The 24,215-nt window shown below is 37.6% G+C and overlaps 2 protein-coding genes across 3 annotated transcripts; both read right to left on the reverse strand.

The window, feature by feature from the left end:
• Positions 1-771: 771 nt before the first annotated feature.
• prrg2 (proline rich Gla (G-carboxyglutamic acid) 2) lies at positions 772-14,140 on the reverse strand. 2 transcript variants are annotated; one of them, XM_052139408.1, is made up of 8 exons: positions 14,059-14,078; positions 13,880-13,960; positions 13,284-13,373; positions 12,799-12,962; positions 12,651-12,684; positions 11,684-11,813; positions 11,461-11,604; positions 772-1,175 (listed from the first exon to the last, which is right to left on the reverse strand). In XM_052139408.1, the coding sequence occupies exons 3-8, from the start codon at positions 13,366-13,368 to the stop codon at positions 1,130-1,132; spliced, it is 603 nt and encodes a 200-aa protein (XP_051995368.1). In that variant the 5' UTR covers positions 13,369-13,373; positions 13,880-13,960; positions 14,059-14,078; the 3' UTR covers positions 772-1,129. The 2 variants fall into 2 exon arrangements, with proteins under 2 accessions (XP_051995368.1, XP_051995367.1); XM_052139407.1 differs by lacking the exon at positions 13,880-13,960 and having other exon boundaries at positions 14,059-14,140.
• A 2,849-nt stretch (positions 14,141-16,989) lies between these two features.
• On the reverse strand, positions 16,990-23,959 carry LOC127652940 (ras-related protein R-Ras-like). The gene is made up of 7 exons (XM_052139409.1): positions 23,666-23,959; positions 23,275-23,365; positions 22,950-23,037; positions 20,795-20,897; positions 19,647-19,755; positions 18,668-18,786; positions 16,990-18,586 (listed from the first exon to the last, which is right to left on the reverse strand). Exons 2-7 carry the CDS (start codon positions 23,356-23,358, stop codon positions 18,499-18,501), a joined length of 591 nt encoding a protein of 196 aa, XP_051995369.1. The 5' UTR covers positions 23,359-23,365; positions 23,666-23,959; the 3' UTR covers positions 16,990-18,498.
• Positions 23,960-24,215: the final 256 nt, after the last annotated feature.

Below are 24,215 nucleotides of genomic sequence, written 5' to 3' on the forward strand. Positions count from 1 at the left end.
TTATATATCTCGAGGTCTATTGTCCTTCGCAGCAGATAAGGCAACGCGGCTGATGCTTATGAACAGACGCACTTTATGTCGAATTCTGTTGCCACTGCTATTAAACACATAAGACACACGACACGTGCTGGTTGTACCCCATTTCTTCTTGGTTGTTCGCGCATGGCATTGTCACAAAAAGTGAGACACTTTAATTCTATAAGCAGTACTCTACTGACTTGTTTTTAGTCAGCTGTTGCGCCCCAAATATTTACGTGCATAAATCCATGGCATGGGATATCCTCGTGAGAATCAAAGTGGTTGTTGGATTTATGTTCATTTAAATTATGTCGTAAAGTTGTTTTTAAATATTCAAAGGGCAATTGTAATGCTTCATAATCTTGAATAAACGCTAAATGCCTTGGGTGAAAATAGCAATTTTCAGTTATTTTGCCAAGAAGACGCCATTTTCAAGAGTTGACTAGAGGCGCGAGCGCGCACAAACGCGCACACACGCCCCCACTCTCCCAACTCGCTTGTCACTCTCTCACACATACGCAGTCTGTCTGGAAGTCTCGCGCGTACTGCCGTCTTGTTACAGCATAGAGGCACTACTGACTATTGGACTACACATTCGCCACTTCTCTAACACAGTCTGAGCGCACTGATACAAGCGCTGATGAATATTAACAACAGCGATTAATGGCAAATATTGGAATCAATTTAGGCTTCACGGATATTCTTGTTGCTGTACACAGTCATAGTAAATTGTGTCAAATTAGTCTACATTTAAACATGTATTATTTTTATTAGTAACACAACTGTGTTAATTCCGTTTAACAACACTAATGAATTGCACTCTATATACATTGAACACAATCCTGATTTTTGAAATTATTGACAAGTGCACACACTGACAGTTTCATGCTCTCTTCCATGATGATATAATTTCAAAAACTAAAAGCATTTACTGTAGAATACACACTGTGGTGGCATGGGTGTAAAATGACCTAATTTGTGAAAGTAAACTTGCTGTTAACTGTAATTTTTTCCTCTGTGGCTGATGACCATAAAAGTGGCTTCACTACAATCCCTTTTCACTAGTAAAACCCATACCACACCCCATTTTAAAAACAATTGCATCTCTTTGTCACTGTTCTGCATCTTGAGTATCTGATGGCTCAGGTGGACCTTCCCTGCAAAGAGGAAATATAAAGGAGAGGAAATTAATTGAAGAAATAAAGTACATGATTTACATGCGATGTTATTCAAGTCATGTCGGAATTACCATAATTATGATATTGCAACTTGTGAAAACCGTTCACGTCTTTGTAGCGGCCTCAACAGTTAAAGGTTGTTTACAAGTTCTGTTTGATATTACATTTATTGCAGCCACTGTTATGGCCCAGATATACTTCTTACGAAATCGAAGATCAAATGGTTATGATGTAATTTAGAACAAAATCGGGCCAAAAAGAAGGTGTTTTGCGTTCGTTTCGGTGGTTCGGAACAGCTCACAGGGGGCAAACTTTTAGGAAAACGAACTTGCTGCTAAATACCTTCTTGCTGCCATTAATCCACATCATTGGAAGGTGTGTCCAGAAGCTCCACCCACTACTTTGTTTATTGGTTTCAGTCAGTATTCAACCTGAACACACTAGTGCAAGAATGTCATGTGTTTTTATTTTTATAAGTCTACAAAAGGAATTAAATCTAGTCAAATACCCTCAAGTAACAATTCACTTAATTTAAATTCTACTCATAGAATAAGGCATAAAGTCATTGATAACGCATTTTAATGTCACATTAGTTTAGGTTTACATGTGGTGTCCTCATATTTAAATGCTCCTCTAAACACCTTCCACCATGGTGTGCTCAGCTTTTTAGAACTTTTTTTTACCCCTAAACGAAGAAGAACTTCTATATCGGGGTCTTTTCCTGATGCCCCTTCTTTGTACTTGTTTGATATTAGCATTTTATTGATTAAAAAACAGGTTTGATAAAACAAAACATACACACAGAGAATCAAATTATATATATCCCTCCCCTGAACACCCCCCTCCCCCCCAAACATCCAGTGATCCAACACAAAATGAAAGTATACACACAAATACAAAAAAATAAAACCAGACAAGAGGAAACATTTAATATATAAAAAATAGGGCTGTTGATTTAACATTCAACAGTTAATAAAGTGTGATTAATTTGACAAAAAAATAACGCGTAAAATTATTTAATGGCAATGATTTCCTTAGAGATTCAAGCTTGTAGTATCACCTGTTTACTCCAGAAGGCAGTAAGTGAAATTTCAGCTGTGTGAGCAACGCACAGTTTATACAGTGAAGAAAAATATTAACAACTCTTCAGCGGACACACAACATAAAAGTGCGAACCAAGGGATCTCAAGATGTGTTTAAAGATTGAGTATTAAACTATATTTAACTTGACACAGTGACCTAAACATTTTACTTTTATGACGCAACACACACGAGACGCGACACAAGCATATCTGATGGAGGTCGTATGGTCTTTACCTCACAAATATTTAATTACCAACAAGGTTAAGGAGGTGTTCTTTAAACTGTTATACCGTTTTTACCCAGTCAATCTTGATTTAAGAAACATGCTCCCTGAAATAGATCCACTTTGCTCCTTCAGTACTGCTGTAGATGAATCTGCCCTCACTTTTTTTGGGAATGTGTCCATGCTGTAGTATTTTGGAGAAAATGTTGTTTGTTTGTACGTACCTCTATTTTAACTAGTTTTTCTTTGCTTTATAAAGACGTTTTATTTGGTTTTCACAGTTTTGATAACTTAAGTTAATATTTTCTGATTAATGTGTTTATTTTTCTTGCCAAGTTTTTTTTATACATAAGTGTAAATGTATGTCTATAAAGCCCCTATTTTTTGTAAAGACTTGAAATATTATTTAAATACTCTTTTGTACCTCTGAAAACCATTGCACTATGTAATGAATATAATGTCTTGGCATTATTGTAAAATATATCTGTAGTATTGTGTACTATGCATACCCCTGGCTTGTTTCTAAAACGCAGGTGTACATTGAGGGGTCCTTAAACAAGCCCTCATAATAAATCTCCAACTGTTTGACAAATTCACTTGTGAAATGGATTGCTGTGAACTGTATGCCAATGATTGACTTATGATCAATAATATGGTAGTAAACAATAGATTGTATTCTTAAGTCGCTTTTTGAATGTCTTATCAATGGTTAATTTTTTAATATTTAAAGATAACTATGTATAATTATTTCATCATTATATATTGAATAATTGTTATATGAGGGGCTTTCTCAGCAAATATTTGTATGTGCGATTAATCGTGATTAATTAATCGCTATGTAATTAATTAGATTACAAATTTTAATCGATTGACAGCCCTAATAAAAAATAATAAAAATCATACATTTAAAACTTCAAATCTCCCTCCACTGTCCCTCCCCAAGAGCCTTCTAAAAATGCTAAAAAGCTGCCCCATTTTTTTATTAAATAAGTCTATGTTGCCTAGCCTTTTATGTGACATCTCTTCAAATGCCGCTCCGCTGCCCATCTCTGTGTGCCACTCTTGAAATGAAGGTGCTCCAGCCAACGTCCATCCCCTAAATATGCTGATCATAACACTGGCTAGAACCCAATTATTTATGTATTTATCTCCTTTATTAATGACCGCCCGACTGCCTAAAATACGGAGTCTGCGGCAAAATGAAAATTGAGTGCCCAATACGTCACATATAAAACTCAACCAAAATCCTTGGATCTTAATACACCACCAAAAAACATGAGTTGTGTCCCCATCCTCTGGTTAGCATCACCAGTAGGTGGGTGTGTCTTTAAGACCAAGCCTATAAAATCTAGAGTGGGTCCAATAGAATCAATGTAAAATCTTAAAGTGCATAAGGCACACCATTGCATCTCTAGATGTAGACTTTTCAGAAACCTAGCCCACACTCCCTCCTCCAATACCAAGTTTAAATCTTTCTCCCATAATCTCTTGAGAAGTTGAAGTTCCATCCCCCAGACTGTGAATTAGCAGGGAGTAATACCCTAATGCCTCATGACCATTTCCAAAATGCAATAATTACAACTTCCAGAGTATCTGCCGCTTTAGGGGGGTGTATACTACTCCCAAATATAGTACAAAGCAGCTAGCACAGCTATAAATACCTAAAGAATGGAAACCTGGGGATCCCAAAATGTTGAACCATATTTTCAAAGTACCTCAACACTCCACTCTCATATAGGTCACAGAGCGCATTAACCTCCCTCACAATCAACTCTGTCCAGCAGAAAGGGGACTTATTAACACATAATTTTGGGTTCAGCCATATGCTCGAAGCAACATTTAAATAAATGTCTGAATTAAACACTCTGGACACTTTTGTCCATACTGAGTGCAAATGCGAGATAACAGGGTGTAACTTCTCCAGTTAGTTTGATAGAAAGGCTTTGCAATAGCAAAATAGGGGCAAGAACTTCCTGTTTTATACAAAACTAGAGACGGGCTCTCTCAGGTGGAAGTGACCAATAAGCCAAAAGTCTGAGACTGAATGCATAATAATAAAACTAAATCTTGGGTAGGCCTAGCCCACCTTTGTCAATCGGCCTATGCAACTTACTAAAATTTAATTTGGGACGTTTAGCATTCCAAATTTCTTGAAATTAGATAAGGGAGAGATTGTAGCAGGTAGTTGAATTTTGGAATACAATTTATTTTTATAACATTAACCTTCCCAATCATAGATAAATATAATGAAGCCAACATGCCCACATTGCTCAAAAACCTTTTTATTAAAGGGTCAAAATAAACGAAATAACTAAATCAGACAAATTTGCTGGTCTGATCCGGGCTTGTGTCATGGTTGGTGGAAGCTTTCCATTCTTTAATGATTCCGTATAAACTTCTAGCAAAAGTGGAGCCTGTTCTGTAGCATAAGATCTAAAAAGAGCCTTCTGACCCCGGAACCTTGCCTATAGGCAAGGCCTAAATCACCCTGCCAATCTCCTCTAAGGTTATCTCAGAATCAAGAGAATGTTTTTGCTCAGTAGTCAGTTTAGGAAGTTCTAATGGTTCCACAAAATTTCTAATATCTTCATCAGTAGACGAAGACATGGAACTATAGAGATCAAGATAGAATTCATTAAAAGCATTATTAATATTAATGGCCAAGGTAAATATTTCACCACCAGCAGATTTCACTGAGGGAATAGTAGAAAAAGACTATCTGTTCTACATGTCTAGCCAAAAGCTTCCTTGCTTTGTCCCCAAACTCAAAGTATGGCTGTCTTCCCTGAATAGCCAAAACCACCTTCTGCGACAAAATAGTATTATATCTGTATTTCAATCGGGTCAATTCTCTGAGGCCATTAGACGACATTCGGCGCTTCAGCTCTACCTCGGCACTTTTAATAGTCCCTTCCAAATCCACAAGTTCTTGTGTTTTGGATTTTTTGGTGAATGAGGCATACTGTATGATCTGGCCCCTAAGAACCACCTTAAGTGTCTCCCAAGCCATGCCCACAGAGGATACTGTGGACCAGTTTTTTCCATATAGACATTGATTTCAGCCTTTAGCATTTTGTTGAAATTCAGGATTTCGGAAAAGGGGTACATTAAAGCGGCAACTATATGATTTCTTTTTCTCTGTATGTGGCAACACCTCTAAACACACCAGGGTGTGATCTGAAACTAAAATGTTTCAAATTGAGCAATCAACAATGAGGGAATTATAAGAAAATATATTCTAGAATAAATCTTATGGACTGAAGAAAAACAATTTATAGTCCCTTCCATATGGGTTCAAAAGTCTCCAAATATCTGTAAGACCAAGATTTTTACACATCTTGTGAAGTGTCACTGTTGTTCTAGGGGGCTTACACACTTTTGCTTCACTATGATCAAGGACTGAGTTCATCCAAAGATTAAAATCTCCTCCCAATATTATATCATGAGGGGTGCCAGCAGCTTACAACATCCCTTCAAGATCTATAAAAAAGTCCTGATCATCAACGTTAGGTTCATATATATTCACCAAAATAAGACTTTGTCCCAGAATTTCAGCTAAAACAGTAATTACACATCCTAATTTATCTTTACTCTGTTTGAGACATTTGAATTGAAGATGAATACTTAGTGTAATGTCTCCCCAGCTCTTACTCAAGCCAGCACTGTAAAAAAAAAATGCCCACCCCATATCATTCCAAATTTTTCAGCATCCTTTAGGGAAAGATGCATTTCTTGAACAAGCACTATATCATATTTCTTACACTTGAGAAATAATCTTCCTTCTTTTTTGAGCTGTGACATGATGCCATAAGAGGAGCGGACGCAGCTGACTTAGAGGATCTTGCTGTAATACGTCGATCGATTGCTGCGATGGAGATGAAATTCTCTGAGTTAGTTACAAGAAATGGGGACGTCGAGAGACAGATCGATTATCTGGATTTATCAGAGAGGGAATTAGCTGCTAACCCGCTAGTGACCAATGTAGATTTGGAAAGCATTTTGGGAAAAACTGAAAGACCTTGAAAATCGTAGCCGGTGACACAACATCCGAATTGTTGGAATTTCTGAGCATGAAGAAGATATGGTGAAATTCCTAGATGAGCTCTTCCAGAGTCTGCTTGACACAGGTCACAAGCTGGAAATCGAACAAGCTCACAGAGTCCTGGCTGGCAGGTCCCAATCAATTCTGGCCAAATTTCTGAGATCATATATATCATATATAATAAAGATCTTGTGTTGCATGACGCGAGGAGCAAAGAATCACAGCATTTTCTTGTTCCCAGACTTTGCGAATTCGACAAGAGTGAAACGTGATCAATTCAAAGAATGCAAGGAACTCTTACATCCACAGAAGATCACTTTTTAACTGATGTTTCTGACCAAACTGAGAAAAGATACTAAGGATGGCTACAAAATATTTACATGCCCACAGCAAGCATTGTCTTTCATAGAGACAATGGGGTGAGAAAGTCATTTGGTGATTTTCATGTGGCCCATGAATGAATTGACTCGCTGAGCATACACAACTGACTAAGGAGGCTGGGCACCATGTTGGCTGGATTTTTTATTTTTTTTTGTGTAGCAACACTCCTTCAAGAATCTCTTGCATTGAGGGCGGATCGCTTTTGCACTGATGTTTCTGGCCAAATTGACAATAGATAATAAGGATGGCCGCAAAATATTTACATGCCCACAATAAGCAATGTTTTACATAAAATCTATGGACTGAGGAAATCATAGTGTGTTTCTCACATTGCCTCCAAGTGAGCTTGTCTCGCTGAACATACACTTGACCGTCCGAGGCAACTGGGTTATGTTACTTCTTGTACTGGTTCCACTTGGCAGATTGAGTTTTTTTTGTGGAATAACACTCCTTCGGGACAGTTGTGGATGAATCTGCTTGTTGTTTGTGCTTATGCCTCCTATTGGCTAGAGTTTTTTTTTTTTTTGCATGACATTGGAAGGATTAGGTATGAAACAGCCAGATCACTGAACATTTGTTTGACTGTCCGAAGAAACTGAAGGGGAAATTTTTCTTTTTTTGTGCTGGTATTGATATTGTGTTTCTTCAATAAACCGCAGGAAGCTGAACATTTTGGGAAGATATGGGGTGGACATGTTTTCTTTAGTGCTGGCTCAAGTAAAAGCAGGGAAGTAATTACATTGATAAGTAAATCTCTACAAATCAAATCTAACAGATTAAAGATAAATTAAGAAGAGTTATTATTGTTTAAGCAGATATTCAAGGGCAATATTATATAGGCTAATATTTATGCACCTAATGATGATGATCAGGGCATTTTTATAGATCTTGAAGGGATGTTACAAGCTGCTGGCACCCCTCATGATATAATATTGGGAGGAGACTTTAATCTTTAGATGGACTCAGTCCAAAGTGTGTTAGCCCCCTAGAGCAACATTGACGCTCCACAGTGTAAAAATCTTGGTCTTACAGATATTTGGAGACTTTTAAATCCATCTGGGAGGTACTATACATTTTTTCAGTCCATAAGATTAATTCTAGAATAGATTTTCTTCTTGTTTCATCTGTTGTTGATTGCTCTATTGGAAACATTTTAGTCTCAGATCATGCCCTGGTGTGTTTAGAGGTGTTACCACATACAGAGAAAAATAAATCAAAAAGAGGTTGCCCTCTTTTCCCATTATTGTTCTGTCTTGCCCTGGAAATATTAGCAGCCATGATAAGGAAGATGATTCTCCAGGGGTGGTGGTGGAGGGTTGATGCATAAGCTTTTGCTTTACATTTACATTTATGCATTTGGCAGACGCTTTTAACCAAAGCGACTTACAGAGCCCTTATTACAGGGACAACCACCCCGGAGCAACCTGGAATTGAGTACCTTGCTCAAGGACACAATGGTGGTGGCTGTGGGGATCGAACTAGCAAACTTCTGATTAACAGTTTACCAGTTATGTGGTTTTGACCAATACACCACCACCACTTTACGCAGATGATATTTTATTATTCGTCTCTGACCCCACTAGATCTATGCCTTGCCTTCACAGAATTATGAATTCCTTTTCGAAGTTCTTAGGATACAGAGTCAGTTGGTCTAAATCCGAAGCTTTGTCTCTGACAGCGTACTGCTCAGTAACATCTTTTCACCTGTGCGCCTTCCAGTGACCCAAACAGGGTATTAAGTATTTGGGTATTTTATTCCCAGCTAATTTGTGTGATTAGTTAGTTAATTTTGACCCCTTAATAAAATGGTTTGAGCGATGTGGACAGGTGGGCTTCATTACATTTATCTATGATTGGGAAAGTCAATGTTATTAAAATTTATTGAATTCAACTACCTGCTACAGTCTCTCCCTGTAGATGTCCTCCTCTCTTATTTCAAGCAATTTGATAGCATAGCAAAGTAATTTGGACTTTTCATAAATTTGGAATGGTAAGCGTACCAGATTACATTTCAACTAATTTCATAGGCCGATTGACAAAGGTGGGCCAGGCCTTCCGAATATTTATTTTGTATTATTATGCATTCGATCAAAGACATTTAGCTCATTGGTCGCTTCCACCTGAGATAGCCCCTCCCTGGTTTTGTACAGGATGTTCTTGCCCCTATTTTGCCATTGCAAAGCCTTTCTATTAAACTAACCGTAGTAGTTAGGTCACACTCCGTTATCTCACATTTGCACTCTGTATTGAGTGTTTAATTCAGACATTTATTTAAATGTTGCCTTGAGCATATGGATGAACACAAAATTATGTATTAATAAGTCCCCTTTCTGTTGTTCAGAGTGGATTATGAGGGAGGTAAATACGCTCGGTGACCTACATGAGTGGTGTTGAGATCTTTTGAAAATTTGGTTCAACATTTCACGATTCCCAGATCTCAGTTTTTTAGGTATTTACAGCTGTGCCATCTGCTCTGTACTGATTTTGGGAGTAGCATGCAACCCCTAAAGCGGCAGATACTCTGGAAGTGGTGATTACTGCCTTTGGAAAAGGTCATGAGGCAGTGTATTATTCCATGTTAATTCAGAGTCTGGGGGACAGAGCTTTAACTTATCTAATTAAAGTATGGGAGAAAGATTTAAACTTGTATTGGAGGAGGGAGTGTGGGTTAGGATTCTAAAAAACATCATGTCTACATCTAGAGATGCAAGGGAGCGTCAGATGCAATTTAATATTTTACATCAATTCTATTGGACCCACTCTAGATTGTATAGACTTGGTCTCAAAGACACTGGCGATGCCAATCAGAAGATGAGGACACAACCCATGTTTGTGTAAAGATTCAAGTATTTTGGTTGAGGGTTCAGAATTTTATTTGTGAAATAGATAATAGCTCAGGTGTCATTTGAGTGTCATGTTCGGAGGGATGGGTTTAGGTTCATGTAATGTGATTCCATGTTCCCTGTTAAGTTTGTTTGATTTGTCTTTTTATTTGGTGCCCCAACCCATTCACATTCCACATGGAGATAGACAATCCACTCATATTAACATTTGACATGTAAGAAAAAAATGATTGCGTGTCAAAAACAGGATTATGAAGACCACATTCCAACATTAGTGCAACAGTCTAACCCCGAACATTCCCCAGAACCAAACAAACAGAAAAAAAATAAAAAACACATGCATTAACCCCATGCACGACAGCGCCAACAGTCCGATTGCTCAAGTCCGGTGATTCTATAAAAATTTTGTAATACTGAATTACACAGCAAAAGATAAGAACAAACACAAAGATTGTGTAGCTTCATCCATATAACTGTCCTAAAGGTGTATTATTCTACAAAATAAACTCCAGCCACTAGGTGGAACCAGCACAAAAAGAGTGTGCAGATACTTCAGACAGTCAAACGGATGTTCAGTGAGCCGGTCCATTCGGCTGCAACATGACAAGCAAATGACTTACTCGTTCCAATGACTTTGCTGGAAATACCAGCACAAAACGTGCAGAATCACTCCATTGACTTATTGAAGGACATCGCTTGCTGTAGGCATGTGAATGTTTTATGGGCATCCTTAGCAACTATTCTCAATTTGGCAGGGAATATCAGTGCAAAAGCGACCTTCCGTTGATGTAAAAGATTCTTGCATTCCTTGAATCAATCACGTTTCTATCTTGTCGAGTTTGTAAAGTCTGGGAACAAGAAAATGCTGTGGTTCTTCCAAGAAAGCCTTCCTTTACTCCTCGCCTCACGCAACACAATATCTTTATCAGATGATATCAGAAATTTGGCCAGAATTGATCGGGGCCTCTCTCCCTCAGTGGATCGCTGAGCCGGAACCCTGCGAGTACACTCGATTTCCAGGTTATGGCCTGCTATGTCGAGCAGACTCGGAAAGAACCCTGTACAGGAATTCCACCATGATACAGACGTTATTCTGCCGGCTACAGTTTTCCATGTCCTCCAACTTCTCCGCCTTGGTTGCTAGCGGATTAGCAGATAATTCCCCCTCCAATGACTCCAGATAATCGATCTGTTTCTTGACATCCCAAACTCTTGTGACCACATCAGTAAATTTCACCTCCATGGCAGTGATCAGTTGACGTATTACAGCAAGATCCTCCAAGTCAGCGACGACCATTGTCAGCATCCGAAATTCCCGGAACTCTCCAAACAAATCGGCTGAATTCTTTGACATACTGTCCTCCTATAACAGTTATGGAACGGAGTGTATCGAATCTCTCTGGTTTATGTCATTAAAAGGTATCAAAACTCAGAAAGTGCACGGAGCTCACCATTCACAAGTCCGATCCTCACATGGCGTCACTAAGAACCTTTTGCACCTTCTTTGTACTTAAACATTTTGCAAGATCATATAGACGTTCATTATTAATAACTTCAGTCTGAGGATGTAAAAAGCTCGGAGTAGAATCTTCGAGTTGTCATCTCGTAAGTAATATCGACACAACGTGAACACAGCATTTATATACGATATACAGAACATATCCATACAAGCAGTCAAAGTGGAATTTTTACCCAGAGTAAGGAGGTGGGGGCGCATCATGCTGCCCACTGCGGGTCAGAGCCTCATTGTAAGAGGGAAGACCTGGAGCCATGATATTAGTCAAGGGCACAGATTCAGGTACTGAACATCCATCCACTGCCATATGTACAGGAACACTGTGGAGATGCATCATCCATAAGAGTGATAATACCACATAAAAGGCATATGACAGTGGTAAAGATAGCACACACTTACCTGCCTCCTCTCGCAGTTTTGCCTCTGTTCTTGTAGCAATAAATACCAAGCACAGTGACTATAATGGCGGTTATTAAAATAGCCAAAATGCCAGCCACCAGACCAGACACATCCACCTCTGGCAAAGTCTCTGAAGAAAATCAAGAAACGAACCTGTCATTCTCAAAAAATACCCCTTATAATTGATTAATGAATCAAGAGGGTAGCAAAAGAAAAATCATCAACCCTCATGGATGAAATATTCAAATAACTATTTTTGTCCCCAAAATTCTGTTAGTATTTTACATTTGCTTACACTATTATGACAGCTAGTCAAGTAGAGAAGAATATAGCTGCAGCCAGAGCTCCAAAATGGGCTGGGAGCTCCAAACTGCCAGCAAAGATATAGGGAGCCCCTAACCGAACACTTTCCCTAACCTTAACCATGTGAGGAAGTAACGCCCCCTGTTGGTGTTGGTGCAACCCCATTTTGGAGTTACCCTGCCCCTTCAAAAGTAATCCTGGCCTCTTTTGTATATTCCTCCCCCATTTGGAGATCTCTGTCTTGCAGCCATACCTACTTGGTCAAGTCTGGTTAATTAAGTAATTCACTTAAAGCTGGAGTGTATAACTTTTTCGTTGTTAAGATACGTTCTCCTATCCCAGCTTAATTTTTAGAGATAACGATAAGTATGCAATTCATTGTTTAATTTTCTCAGAATCTGTAAACACTGTGTCTATGTGGTGCTATAAAAATTCCACTGTTTGATTTGAGCAACCCATCCAGCCTGACAAAACATTTACTCAAACAATGGTGTGAATTGGGAGCGGGACTATCAAATCAACAGCAGATGGAGCATGTATTCAGAAGGCTGTTCCATTCAGTGGCGTAGAAATGACACACTTCAGCTTTAACGGACTTGAACATCTCCAACTACATTCATAAAATATCAAATACATTTCTCAATTAAAACATGTACTGTCTTACCATGACTACTGACATAGTCCTTCCAAAAAGTGGCCTGTTGGGGAAAAAGTGAATTGCATCAATAACTCAAGTAACTGCCAACATGCTTTCTTTGGGTTACTTCGCACTAATATGCCCTTAACACAAACCATGTCTCTTTTTGTCTTACCGTCTGTTTGTCATCTTCAAACACCTCTCTAGCCTCTTCATATGAGCAAATTTCCTCGTGGCATTCTCTTTCTAGATTGCCAGGAACCACTAACTCAAAGTCCCAACTGTTAGACAGCAGTGTTCGGGAGAGAAACGAGCCTGCAGACTTCTCTTCTAAAAACACTGAAGAACACAAGAAATGGTGAACTATTACAGGAATGTTACAAACAGAAGGAGCAACATGTATGAAGGCTAAGAACAGCACTGCTAAACTCTTAAAATGCAGTGTATGAAAATAAAAATAACAATACATAAATACAGATGTGTGTTAATTTATTATGAATAGAGATGAGATTGCATAGACTAGAGGTACTTTAAGTCTTAAATTTGAAAAAATTAAATTCCACCATACTACAAATGGATTTGAAATAACAGAAGATAAAATAGTCCCAAAGAAACTCCCACACTAGAGTATTGAACAGGCATTCAGTTTTTCAATATTACCATAATTTCCATTGTATATTACTCTTCCCCAAACAAGATGCAATAAGGATATCATGCTTAAGTATATTTCTGGAAACCCCAGCATTGTACCTAATAAAAACAACAAAAAAAAAAGGGGGGGGGAGAAACATTACAGATTTTAATAGGCTATGTTTTCATAAAGTCATATACAATAACGTCCTCTGCAGAACCTCCAATTAACCATAAAGAATGAGTCACAAAAAATAGTTAATCTAGACTGAAAAGTCTACACTGTCGTCCTCTATCGTTCACAGCACATATTCAAAAGGAAATATAACATTTCATATAAAATGTCAAAACGGTCAGAAACAAATAATTGTCACTAGATTTCAGTTCAATATGATCTTATTTGCAATAATACATTGACAAAATAGTGGCATTAACAAATAGAAAACTGAATAGTTTCTTCTATATTTAGTAAGAGAGTCATTAAGAGAGCCATTAAATGGTGAACATCTGACGAAATAAGGTAGGCTATAGGCCAACAACAAAACGCAGTACAAAAGGAAAGTAGAAAAGAAAGTAAAACTGCCCTTGCGTCTATAGAAAAACTACATGAGTAAACGCGCGCTTACCTTTCCGCTCTTTTATGTTCAGAAAAAAAGAAAATTTAAAGGAAAACACTAAGATTTGTCCAGGGATTTCCTCTGTTTGTGCTGTGAATTATTATGGATATCATCAACAATAAAAAATACAAAGAATTCACAAACTCGAACTTTAGACAAGGCAGAAAACCAAATTTGACCATATTCACCTTTGCAACGAAAAGTAACCCATCAGTTACGAGAGATACCAGTTTGACAACATATTTCACTGCTTAGGCATGGCTGGGGGCGTGGCAGAGATTCGAGTACTTACCTTGACCTGCAATTCTGAGTAAACAGGAACACTTCGCCCTCAAAACGCCCTTGTTACAACAAATACACATTTTTAAGTTTTAACGAATTGTTTAAAAGATAATCAAATGATATATCATGTCATGAAAAACACGTGCCTCTCATTCGGGCCACTTTTAACAGCTTCCGGTTTATACAGTCGACTGCATTTTAATTTCATTTTGATTGATTTGACAGTTATGAATGGCTTCTTTTTTTATTTTCAAGTACCAATCAGAAAACAGCTAAATTCTGAATTAAATCCGTACAAGTGGTATTTTTTGTATGCTATTCTATAAAACTCTGATGCACATTTACTTATACAGTATATCCAGTAACCCGCATACCTCACATTTTTGTAGTTGTGACCACAGTCTTTCTTTATAAAGTGTAAAATAAAATAATAATAATAATAATAATAAAAAGTTATATAGTGGTTTATGAACCAAAAGTGTATAGGGTCATTAGAGACCCTAGGTATGTACAGGTTTGGGGAGTAACAGAAAAATACATAATATTAGTAACTGTATTCCACTACAGTTACAATTTAAATCATTGGTAATTAGAATAAAGTTACATTCGAAAAGTAATTTGATTACTGAAGAGATTACTTTGCATTTTATTGTCATTTGTTTTATTTAATATTTAGTCCTTTCAGATGGAAAACATTTATACAAATGATGCAATCCAAAGTGCATTTGATCAGCGGTGAAACAATTTCTTATGATGTGTTACATTCATATGAGCAGACAGAGAAGTAATTTTGAAGTAAGCTGGGAGCAGAAGAAATATAAATAAACCTTGTGTAAATTGTCAGCTTTATGCTAAGCTAAAATGCTATTTCTAGCCATTTTACATGCACATGTTACCAGACACAATCATATTTTTATCAAGAAAATTCACGGTGGTTCATAATTTTAGTATTTTTTTTAGTAAGACCTTTTATATTAGGGCAAAAATTGTATTCTGGAGTTTTTTTTTAAATTATTTTCCAGTAAAAATATCTAAAAATCTTTAAAACATGGTCCTGGGTAACTCGGAAAGTAAAGATGCTGACTACCACCCCTGGAGTTGCGAATTTGACTGGCCTGGTTGCTAGGGAGGGTACAGTCAAATTGGGTAACCTCCTTGTGGTCACTACAATGTGGTTCTCGCTCTTGGTGGGGCACATGGTCAGTTGTGCGTGGATGCCGCGGAGAACGGCGTGAAGCCTCCACACGGACTATGCCTCCGTAGTAACACGCTCAACAAGCCACATGATAAGATGTGCGGATTGATGGTCTCAGACGCGGAGGCAACTGAGATTCTTCCTCCGCAACCTCGATTGAGGCGAGTCACCATGCCACCACAAGGACGAAGACACCATGAGGACACTATGAACGCATTGGAAATTGGGCATTCCAAATTGTGGAGAAAAATGGGAGAAAGAAAAATCCTTAAAACAAGATGAATTTGATTGATCTTGTTTTAGAAATAACACTGCATAAGATATTTCGGTTTTTCAGAGAATCTATTTTTAACATGTGTATTTTGTCTTACTGTACTGACCTAGTTTTTAAAGTCAAAACAAGTTAAATAAATCTACCAGTGCTGAAGAAGTAATCCAAAGTATTTAGAATGTTACTGACCTTGAGTAATCTAACAGAATACGTTACAAATGACTTTTTAAAGCATGTATTCTGTAATCTGTCATTTTAAAAAAAAACTCCCAACCCTGGGTATGTAATAGTGTTTTTTTTATTTATTCTTATATATATTTATAAGTTTAATATCATGGGATATCTATTTCTTTGTTTATTACAAGACATATGAGTGCTGCAATCCAAAATTACTATAGATCAAGTTGATTTTCTGTGCAACAATGGTAAATTATCAGTATTCCATACATGTGTACACATACATATTATACATGCCATTTCTTACTCAAGGTGGTGCTGATGTTTCAGTGATTGGCATTGCTATTTGATGAAGAAACAACATGGAAGTAAACTATAGCAAGTACTACAAATGAATAGTATGATATGACTATTGTCATTTGATTGAACTACTGAAATTATGTAAATTGTGCATTTAGACTCAAAAAGTGCCTGAGAAAATGCTTGTGTATCTTTTGTGTATCTTATGTGTAGCTCAATAAGTGTTTGACAGCCAGTTGCATCTCATGAAATTTCAGTGTGAAAGTAATGTTTCCTGTTCTAGATTTGTCCTAATTTGTTGCATTATCTCTTTGATATATGAAAAATAAAACATCAACACATCAAAATGTATATTATTTTCTAATATTCTTGAAAATTGTATACTCTAGGCATTTGTAGATCCATTTGTGATAGATATAAGTGCAAGTCTCTAAAGACCAGAATATGTAAGAGTATTTGGTGAAATCTAAGAGTTAACGCAGTATCTACTGTGAGAAAATGACCATATGCTAGCTAATATTCATCCTGTGGCTGTTAGTTTCACACCGATTTAATGTTTTGGTGATCAATCAAATCTTACCTCACATTTGAGATTGAGAAGACTGCCAAAAATGGAAGATTTACCAGAATCACTTGATATTTTAAATTAAAAAAAATTGCTTTGCATTATTTTATAGTTAAAACGTAAATGTAAAACGTACAATGCGTGTTTGAATTTTTGGTGTTATCAAGGTTTATCAAGTCCATTGATTAACCACAACCAAATTATTTGTAAAGACTAATAACATACTATTAAAATGAATCACTTACCAATATATTGTTCATCCATAAATGTAATTATTATTAAAATAAGTACTTAAACACTTGTGTACAAAAGAATATAGTTAGATTTAGATAAATTGGAACTTTTATTATGAAAAATCCATCAAACGACTGAAATCAGACACAAGACGTCAAAAGATACAGAAATTACAAGAATGAGAATCATATTACAATGTTGTTGTTTTTTTTCTCTTAACATTCCAAAATGAAACAGTTCTTTGTTCTTCATTTGCAGCTGACAAAGCCGGCCTAAAAGAGAATTTTGTCTCAGTTAAAAAATAAAAGAAAATGCAAGTCCCTGTGTAAAGTGTGTGCAGCGGTCCCTTTTGAACAACATAAGAACCGTCATAGTTTGACTCAGCAAAGCACCTAGTCTTGTTTTTCTTTAATCTAACGCTGTTCTTTATGCTGTTTTACCTTTGTACAGACGGAGTGACTCGTTCCCTCAAAACACTTTAGTATTACCATTTGTCTGTAAATTTATTTGGCAATTCTTGTGTATCGCTTTTGCATCACTGACTACTAATAAAGGTGCAAAAATCAAGTAAAGCACATAATGTACAACAATAGCATGTGAATCTGGAGACAGACTGCCTTGTTCTGCATACTCACAATGAGAAGTACCTTCAAAAAAACATAAAAATTAAACTATACCATTCCTTTTGCCCCAAAAACACAGACCAAAACATGATGAAATGCCACAAATTGTCCATTTAGTGTTAAACTACATTAGATAACTATTCATGTTGACAAAGGTGTGCAAACATATACAGTATAGCCTTTGGTTTGTATGAATACTAGCATTACACAGATACTGGACCCATTGTTTTAATACCACCATCTCTCTACTATCTTTTTAAAACAAGAAAAAAAAAACACTAAATTATTAAAACCATCTCATGAAAAAACACCTTAGTCATCCCTACAGTGTCCCAAATTGCTTAATCCGGAGAAGATGGATGAAAACAAGTTGGTTCAATACAATTCTTGCCACAGATGATTCAAGAGGGGAAACAGCAACAAGGTGTACAATAGAGCAGCCATTTCAGTGCAGTCTAACTGACTAAATGAATCTCCAGAGAGGAGACATACTAAACAGGGGTCTGAGCCAATCAAATATTTCCAGACTTTTTGAGTCAATAACCCAATACTTCAGATATTACATACAGGCAACACAGCCTTTGCTCGCTTATGTGGTTGTTTAAACACATGTTGTTGCTACTTCCTGCTCCCATCTCTGTACTGAATAAAATACAAATCTATCTGCAAACAATAAATCTGCAGCCATATACTTTGATGGAAATAAACAAATACTGTGCTTTAATCTAAAACCAAAAGAGAACATAATTCTACAAGGCACATAATAAAACATGTGGATGAAACAAGATCTAAAGGTCACCCTTTCCAACAGATTCACGGTTCTCTCTCATTAGATTTACGTAGTTCCCCCTTAGGAACCTGCTCATACACACATACTGTAAAAGCCACTGAAACACTGACACACACACACGGTGTAGACATATAAGGCACAAGGCATGAGAGTGAGGGCTTCAGTCTCCTAGGCAACAGTGCAGAGGGGCATCAGAGAAGGGTGCAGGGACAGCCTCCACTCTTCTGCTTGCCAGCATGATTAGAAGGGAGTGGTGGACTCTCTGTTTCCTGAAACTTCCTGAAGTGGGAAGGCAATGCATGGTCATCACAATGCACCAGATTGTCAACATCATTAGCAGCTTCTCTTTATCTGAAATACCTTATTGCTCGCACAACCTCCATGAAGGCTTCATCCACATTGTAGCGGTTCTTAGCAGATGACTCCATATAGTGGATCCTGTTTTCTCTAGCAAACCCTACGGCCTCCTCTCTTGAGATCTACAAAAAAAAAAATTACATATCTTCAGAACTGCCAGAATAGGAATGTAGGCAAGTACCGGTAAGGTGGTACCAAGTCAATACTAAAATGAAAAAGATGTAACGAAACTAGACTCCCTGCAGTACCGAGTAACAAACTTGTTTCGGATCCCACGAGAAGGATATAGATGCAGCCCAAGCTGCAAAAAGGGGAAGGTGCACTAGACCACCAGCAAAGACATACAAAGCCACTAACCTAACCCTTAAATGTCACCCCCTTTTGGAGTGGTCCCAACCCCCCTCTGGAGTAACCACACACCCTTCTAGAGTTTACCCGCCCTCTTTTGAAGCATCCGCACCCGTTTGGAGATCTCTGGATGCAGCAATACCTACTTGACCCGCACACTTTCAGACTGACAAGCTTCTTTCTATGTGCGCTTTTCTGAGCATGTGTTATCTGTGAGCGCACGCAGTAATGCAGATACATGCATTAATGGTCAAATACACCTTAAAATTCCTGTCTTAGTCAGGTAGTAATTTAAATGCATGTAATTTATGTCTAAAGTAAGAATAATTAGTGGGACAAAAAAGCAGACTTGTACCAAAATAATAGATCCATTCACAGCATTAGGATCTGTAATTTGTAACCTTGAATTGCTTTGTATTCATTCCATTACTTACAGTTGAACTTTTTGTTAACAATAAATTGTACAATTTACCAAATTAAATTAGTTCTTGCTGTTGTTTTGAAATTGATATAGAGAAATTTCACTGGTATTGGTACAGACTACTTACATTTTTGGTATCGTAACAAACCTACCCCAGACCATTTAGGATTTTTCATTAGAAAAACACTCATCCGTTTATCATGGTAACATTACCACTCTCTGCTGGTCAAGATCTGATTTGTTGCCCACAAGGACCATGGGAAAGTCATCTCGATCCTTAACCCGCAAAATCTGAGTGTGAAATTTCAGAATTTCATTATAACTGAAACAGAAAGAAACAACAAAGTTCATTAGCATTTTGTAACTACTTGTTGTTGCTTTATAAATACAAAAAATATCACAGAGCTCACAGGAGGATCTGACAATTTAGCTCATCTAAGATAGTAGCCTGTACATTTTATTTACAATAAAATGAATACTGGATTACTGTTTGTAATGTTCATGCCAATCGAAATATTTTCAGTGAGTCTGGAAAAAACAGTGAGGATTCTTATTTTGTAAAACTTTTATATTTACATCTAACCAGTTGTCACACAAATATAATCAAATTCAGCAGTTCAGCTTTGTGCACCTGATAACATGAACACTCATAACCTGCACTCTCATAACAAACACATTGTGTGGTTTTCTCTTTGAAACATACACTATCTTAGCCACATACTCTCTGTTCTTGTCTCAGTCACTCACACAGAAAGTCTAGAAACCATCTATTCCCCTTCTCTCTCACTCACTCACTCACTCACTCACTCACTCACTCACTCACTCACTCACTCACTCACTCACTCACTCACTCACTCACTCACTCACTCACTCACTCACTCACTCACTCACTCACTCACTCACACACACACACACACACACACACACACACACACACACACACACACACACACACACACACACACACACACACACACACACACACACACACACACACACACACACACACACACACACACACACACACACACACACACACACACACACACACACACACACACGTTGTGTTTCCATGTTTTATGGGGACTTTCCATAGACATAATGGTTTTTATACTGTACAAACTTTATATTCTATCCCCTAAACCTAACCCTACCCCTAAACCTAACCCTCACAGAAAACATTCTGCATTTTTACATTTTCAGAAAACATAATTTAGTATGATTTATAAGCTGTTTTCCTCATGGGGACCGACAAAATGTCCCCACAAGGTCAAACATTTCGGGTTTTACTATCCTTATGGGGACATTTGGTCCCCACAAAGTGATAAATACACGCTACACACACACACACACACACACACCTGCCACTGTCATTTAGAGCAAACACCAGTAAGAAACCCTCTCCAGAGCGCATGTACTGCTCCCTCATTGCTCCAAACTCTTCTTGTCCAGCGGTGTCAAGAACTAATGAACAGGCAAGCAAGCACACACACAGATGAAAAATACACAGATGAGTTAAATAGAGGGGTGCATGGAAGATATATCCTATTTTTTAACTAATTCAAACACAGACAAAATATTCAACTCTCAAAGTTTGCTTTAAAGACCCTGAGAAATCAGAATTAAACTTTTGCAGCTTTTAGTCCAGATCTATTATATTTTATATTCTAGTGTATTTCTAAACAATGACAAAACTTGTTTTCAAAAGATATAAGCATTTAAAACTGCAGTCTTTCTCTTCCAGCTAAGAAGACTCAGGAATATTCATGACATCACATAGAAGTTGAGAAACCTTGTCCAATTCAATGCTTTCAAGAACAAGAACACATACTCCATCTAAAACTGTTCAGTGTCTAGCTGTGTTCTAAATGGTGCTGATCATGCCTTTGCAGGGCTCTTCGAAGGGAGCACAATCCATGTTGTAGGGTTGTTCTAAACAAAATAGATTAAAAAGTGAGTTTTGACGTAATGATATCAACTTTCAGCCATCTGAAGCTCTCGCAGTGAAGGGTAATTGTCTTTGAAGGGAATAAGGCATAGGGATGACCACTTCTGAATGGGACCCACAAACACAGGAGAGGGGTGCTAGGAAAGTTGCTGGAGTTTATTTATTTATATTTTTTGTGCAACTGGAGTTTCTTGGGATGTATAGGTCAAGTAAATCTTCTTTAATCTTAATGCTTAGTGTATTGAGACTCAAAACATGGATATATATCTTTTACACGCTTGTTTCTCATTTATCTGCATTGGACTTGCACAACGGCTCCAGCCTCATTTTAAAGATCATGATGTGCTGTGTGTGTGCATTTGTGGGCTTGTGTGATGTTAGATCATCGTTCAGTTATTTGGAAAGGCTGGCCGGTATTGAGATTGATTCTCAAGTTTCTCCAGTTAGCATCTCTGACATGAGCAGAATGGCGAAAAGGGGTATGTGTGTGGCTGTAAACTAAAGCTAATTTTAGACCACCCCCCTCCCCACTTCCTGTTTCAGTAGGAAATACACCAAATCGAACAGTGCTTGTCAACGCACTTCACAGGGACTTTAAAGGAATATTCAGAGTTCAATACAAGTTAGGCTCAATCAAAAGCATTTGTGGAATAATGCTCCTTACCACCAAAATTAACTTTGACTCGTCCCTCCTTTTCTTTAAAAACAGCAATAATCAAGGTTACGTTGAGGCACTTACAATGGAAGTGAATGGGGCCAATTTTTGGATGGTTTAAAAAGGAAGAAATGCAAAGCTTATAATATCATAAAAGCACTTACAGTCGTTCCTCTGGTAAACTTGCGTATTATTTGAGCTGTAAATCATTGATTTTACTGTCATTTCAGGGATTACAGCGTTATGTTGTCATGGCAACGAAGTTGAAAAATTGCACATTAAAATTATCACACTAAAATGATTTTAACATGCATATATGGTTTACATTTTGTGGCTGTACATCTGAAACAGAGTATTTTAAACTTTACAAATTATCCCGATTCAGTTTCATCGTAAGTGCCTCACTTTAATCCAGATTTTTGCTTTTTTTAACCTCCTATTGCATTCAGATAATTTTTGAGGTAAATCATACTTTTTTTTAAATACCACATGTTTTTTTCACATAGAAACTGAACTTAGTGACTTTGTCCAGTGGTGGAGCTAAGGGGTGGCCAAAATGGGACTGCATCTTGTTTACAACCATGCACACACACACACACACACAAACAAACAGTCTCACACACACTCACACAGAACTGACAAAACAGATGTAACCAACATAACAAATAAACATTATGACACAAATGTTGTCGACTGAGCTTAACTTGTACTGAACCTGAAATATTCTTTTAAGCACAACTGGCATGATGTCTACTGACCCAGCAAGTCAAAACAAAACCTGGGCAGGAACCCGTAGTCAACAATGAATCATACTGATGCAATTCTGACAGAAATCTTCCTACTCAGGCAAACCGAGGAGATTTTTAACACTCATTCATTCCAATTGAGCAAGATTATATTAATGCCAACATACTGTCTAATCGTGTCTCCTTCCCATCCACAGTACAGATTTTAGTGTATGAGTCTTCAATGGTTGGGTCATAATCAGATACAAAGTAAGACTGTGAAAGAAAACAAAGATGGTTACAATTTGGTTGTTACAAAATACTCAACAAGGCAGCTTTTGGGCTTTAACGTGAAAGAACATGCAGAGAAAACCTGCCTGCACTCATAACTTCACACGGACTATTACAACACACCCACAGAATTAATTACCCTGGCATTTTGTTGTCCCATGGGCTGTAAATGTATCTTTATTTTCATACAATGTGCTCAATTCTACTAGGAAACAGACTTACCTGAATGAACTGGATGGTAAGGGCGCTTTTGCCCACACCTCCACCGCCCACGACTACCAACTTATATCTTTCCTCCGTTGACATGGTCCTTCTGCAAATGCGTACCAAAACGTTATAAATCAGTTCTAATGAAAATCATCTTTCAAGATTAAAATACGGTCTTTAAAAGGCTGGAATATTACTGCTCCATCCAGCCGCTTTTCTAAGGCCTGGCATCTTTTATAAACCTCTGCAATACAATGCTACAGATTCGGGGGAAGTATGTATCATTAGCGAAACATGGTTAAATCTCATGAAAAGTAATATAAAAAAAAACCAAACAATTTTTGTAGTTTGATTAATGCAACGGAATAGCAACACGGTACGATTCTGAGCAATGATCGCTGATTACCTTTCTTCCGCAGCCGCCTTGAGTAAATTCGCCTGCTCGTGCCAAGTTTGCGACTCGAAAGTCAGACAAGTTTAGTCCACTGCCAAACCAGCGAATCCTCTTGACAACTTTAATGGGCTGTTTGCGTAAGATTTAGCCTACAAATTCTGCCGATGTTCACGCGATAAAACCATATTTGCTCATGGAGGTAAAAGGCGAATTCCAGGCTTAAAGGAATGTCCGCTCTCTGGATTCTTCTTGGTGATTTTATGGACTCTTACTTCCGTTTGCTTTTTTCATGACCAGGGGCAACATTTTTTGCGTTTCCCAGTGTATCTTATATGGGCGTGTCTTCCAGCGTTGTTTTTCTCATCGGACGCATCATTTATTAATCGGTGAGTCTCTGAGTTCTCTGATTGGCTGATATGAAGGATTCGACGAATGATTCTGCTGTTACTACGACTATGTTGCGCTTGTATTTCCGCAATATAAGGCGAGGCTACTTGATAAATGTGAAATTCGAGCGTTATATTTCCCATATTTGGCCATATACCGTTATTTCAGTTTGCAA

The sequence above is a fragment of the Xyrauchen texanus genome, chromosome 12 (genome assembly GCF_025860055.1).
Source record: "Xyrauchen texanus isolate HMW12.3.18 chromosome 12, RBS_HiC_50CHRs, whole genome shotgun sequence".
NCBI classification, from domain to species: Eukaryota; Metazoa; Chordata; class Actinopteri; order Cypriniformes; family Catostomidae; genus Xyrauchen; species Xyrauchen texanus.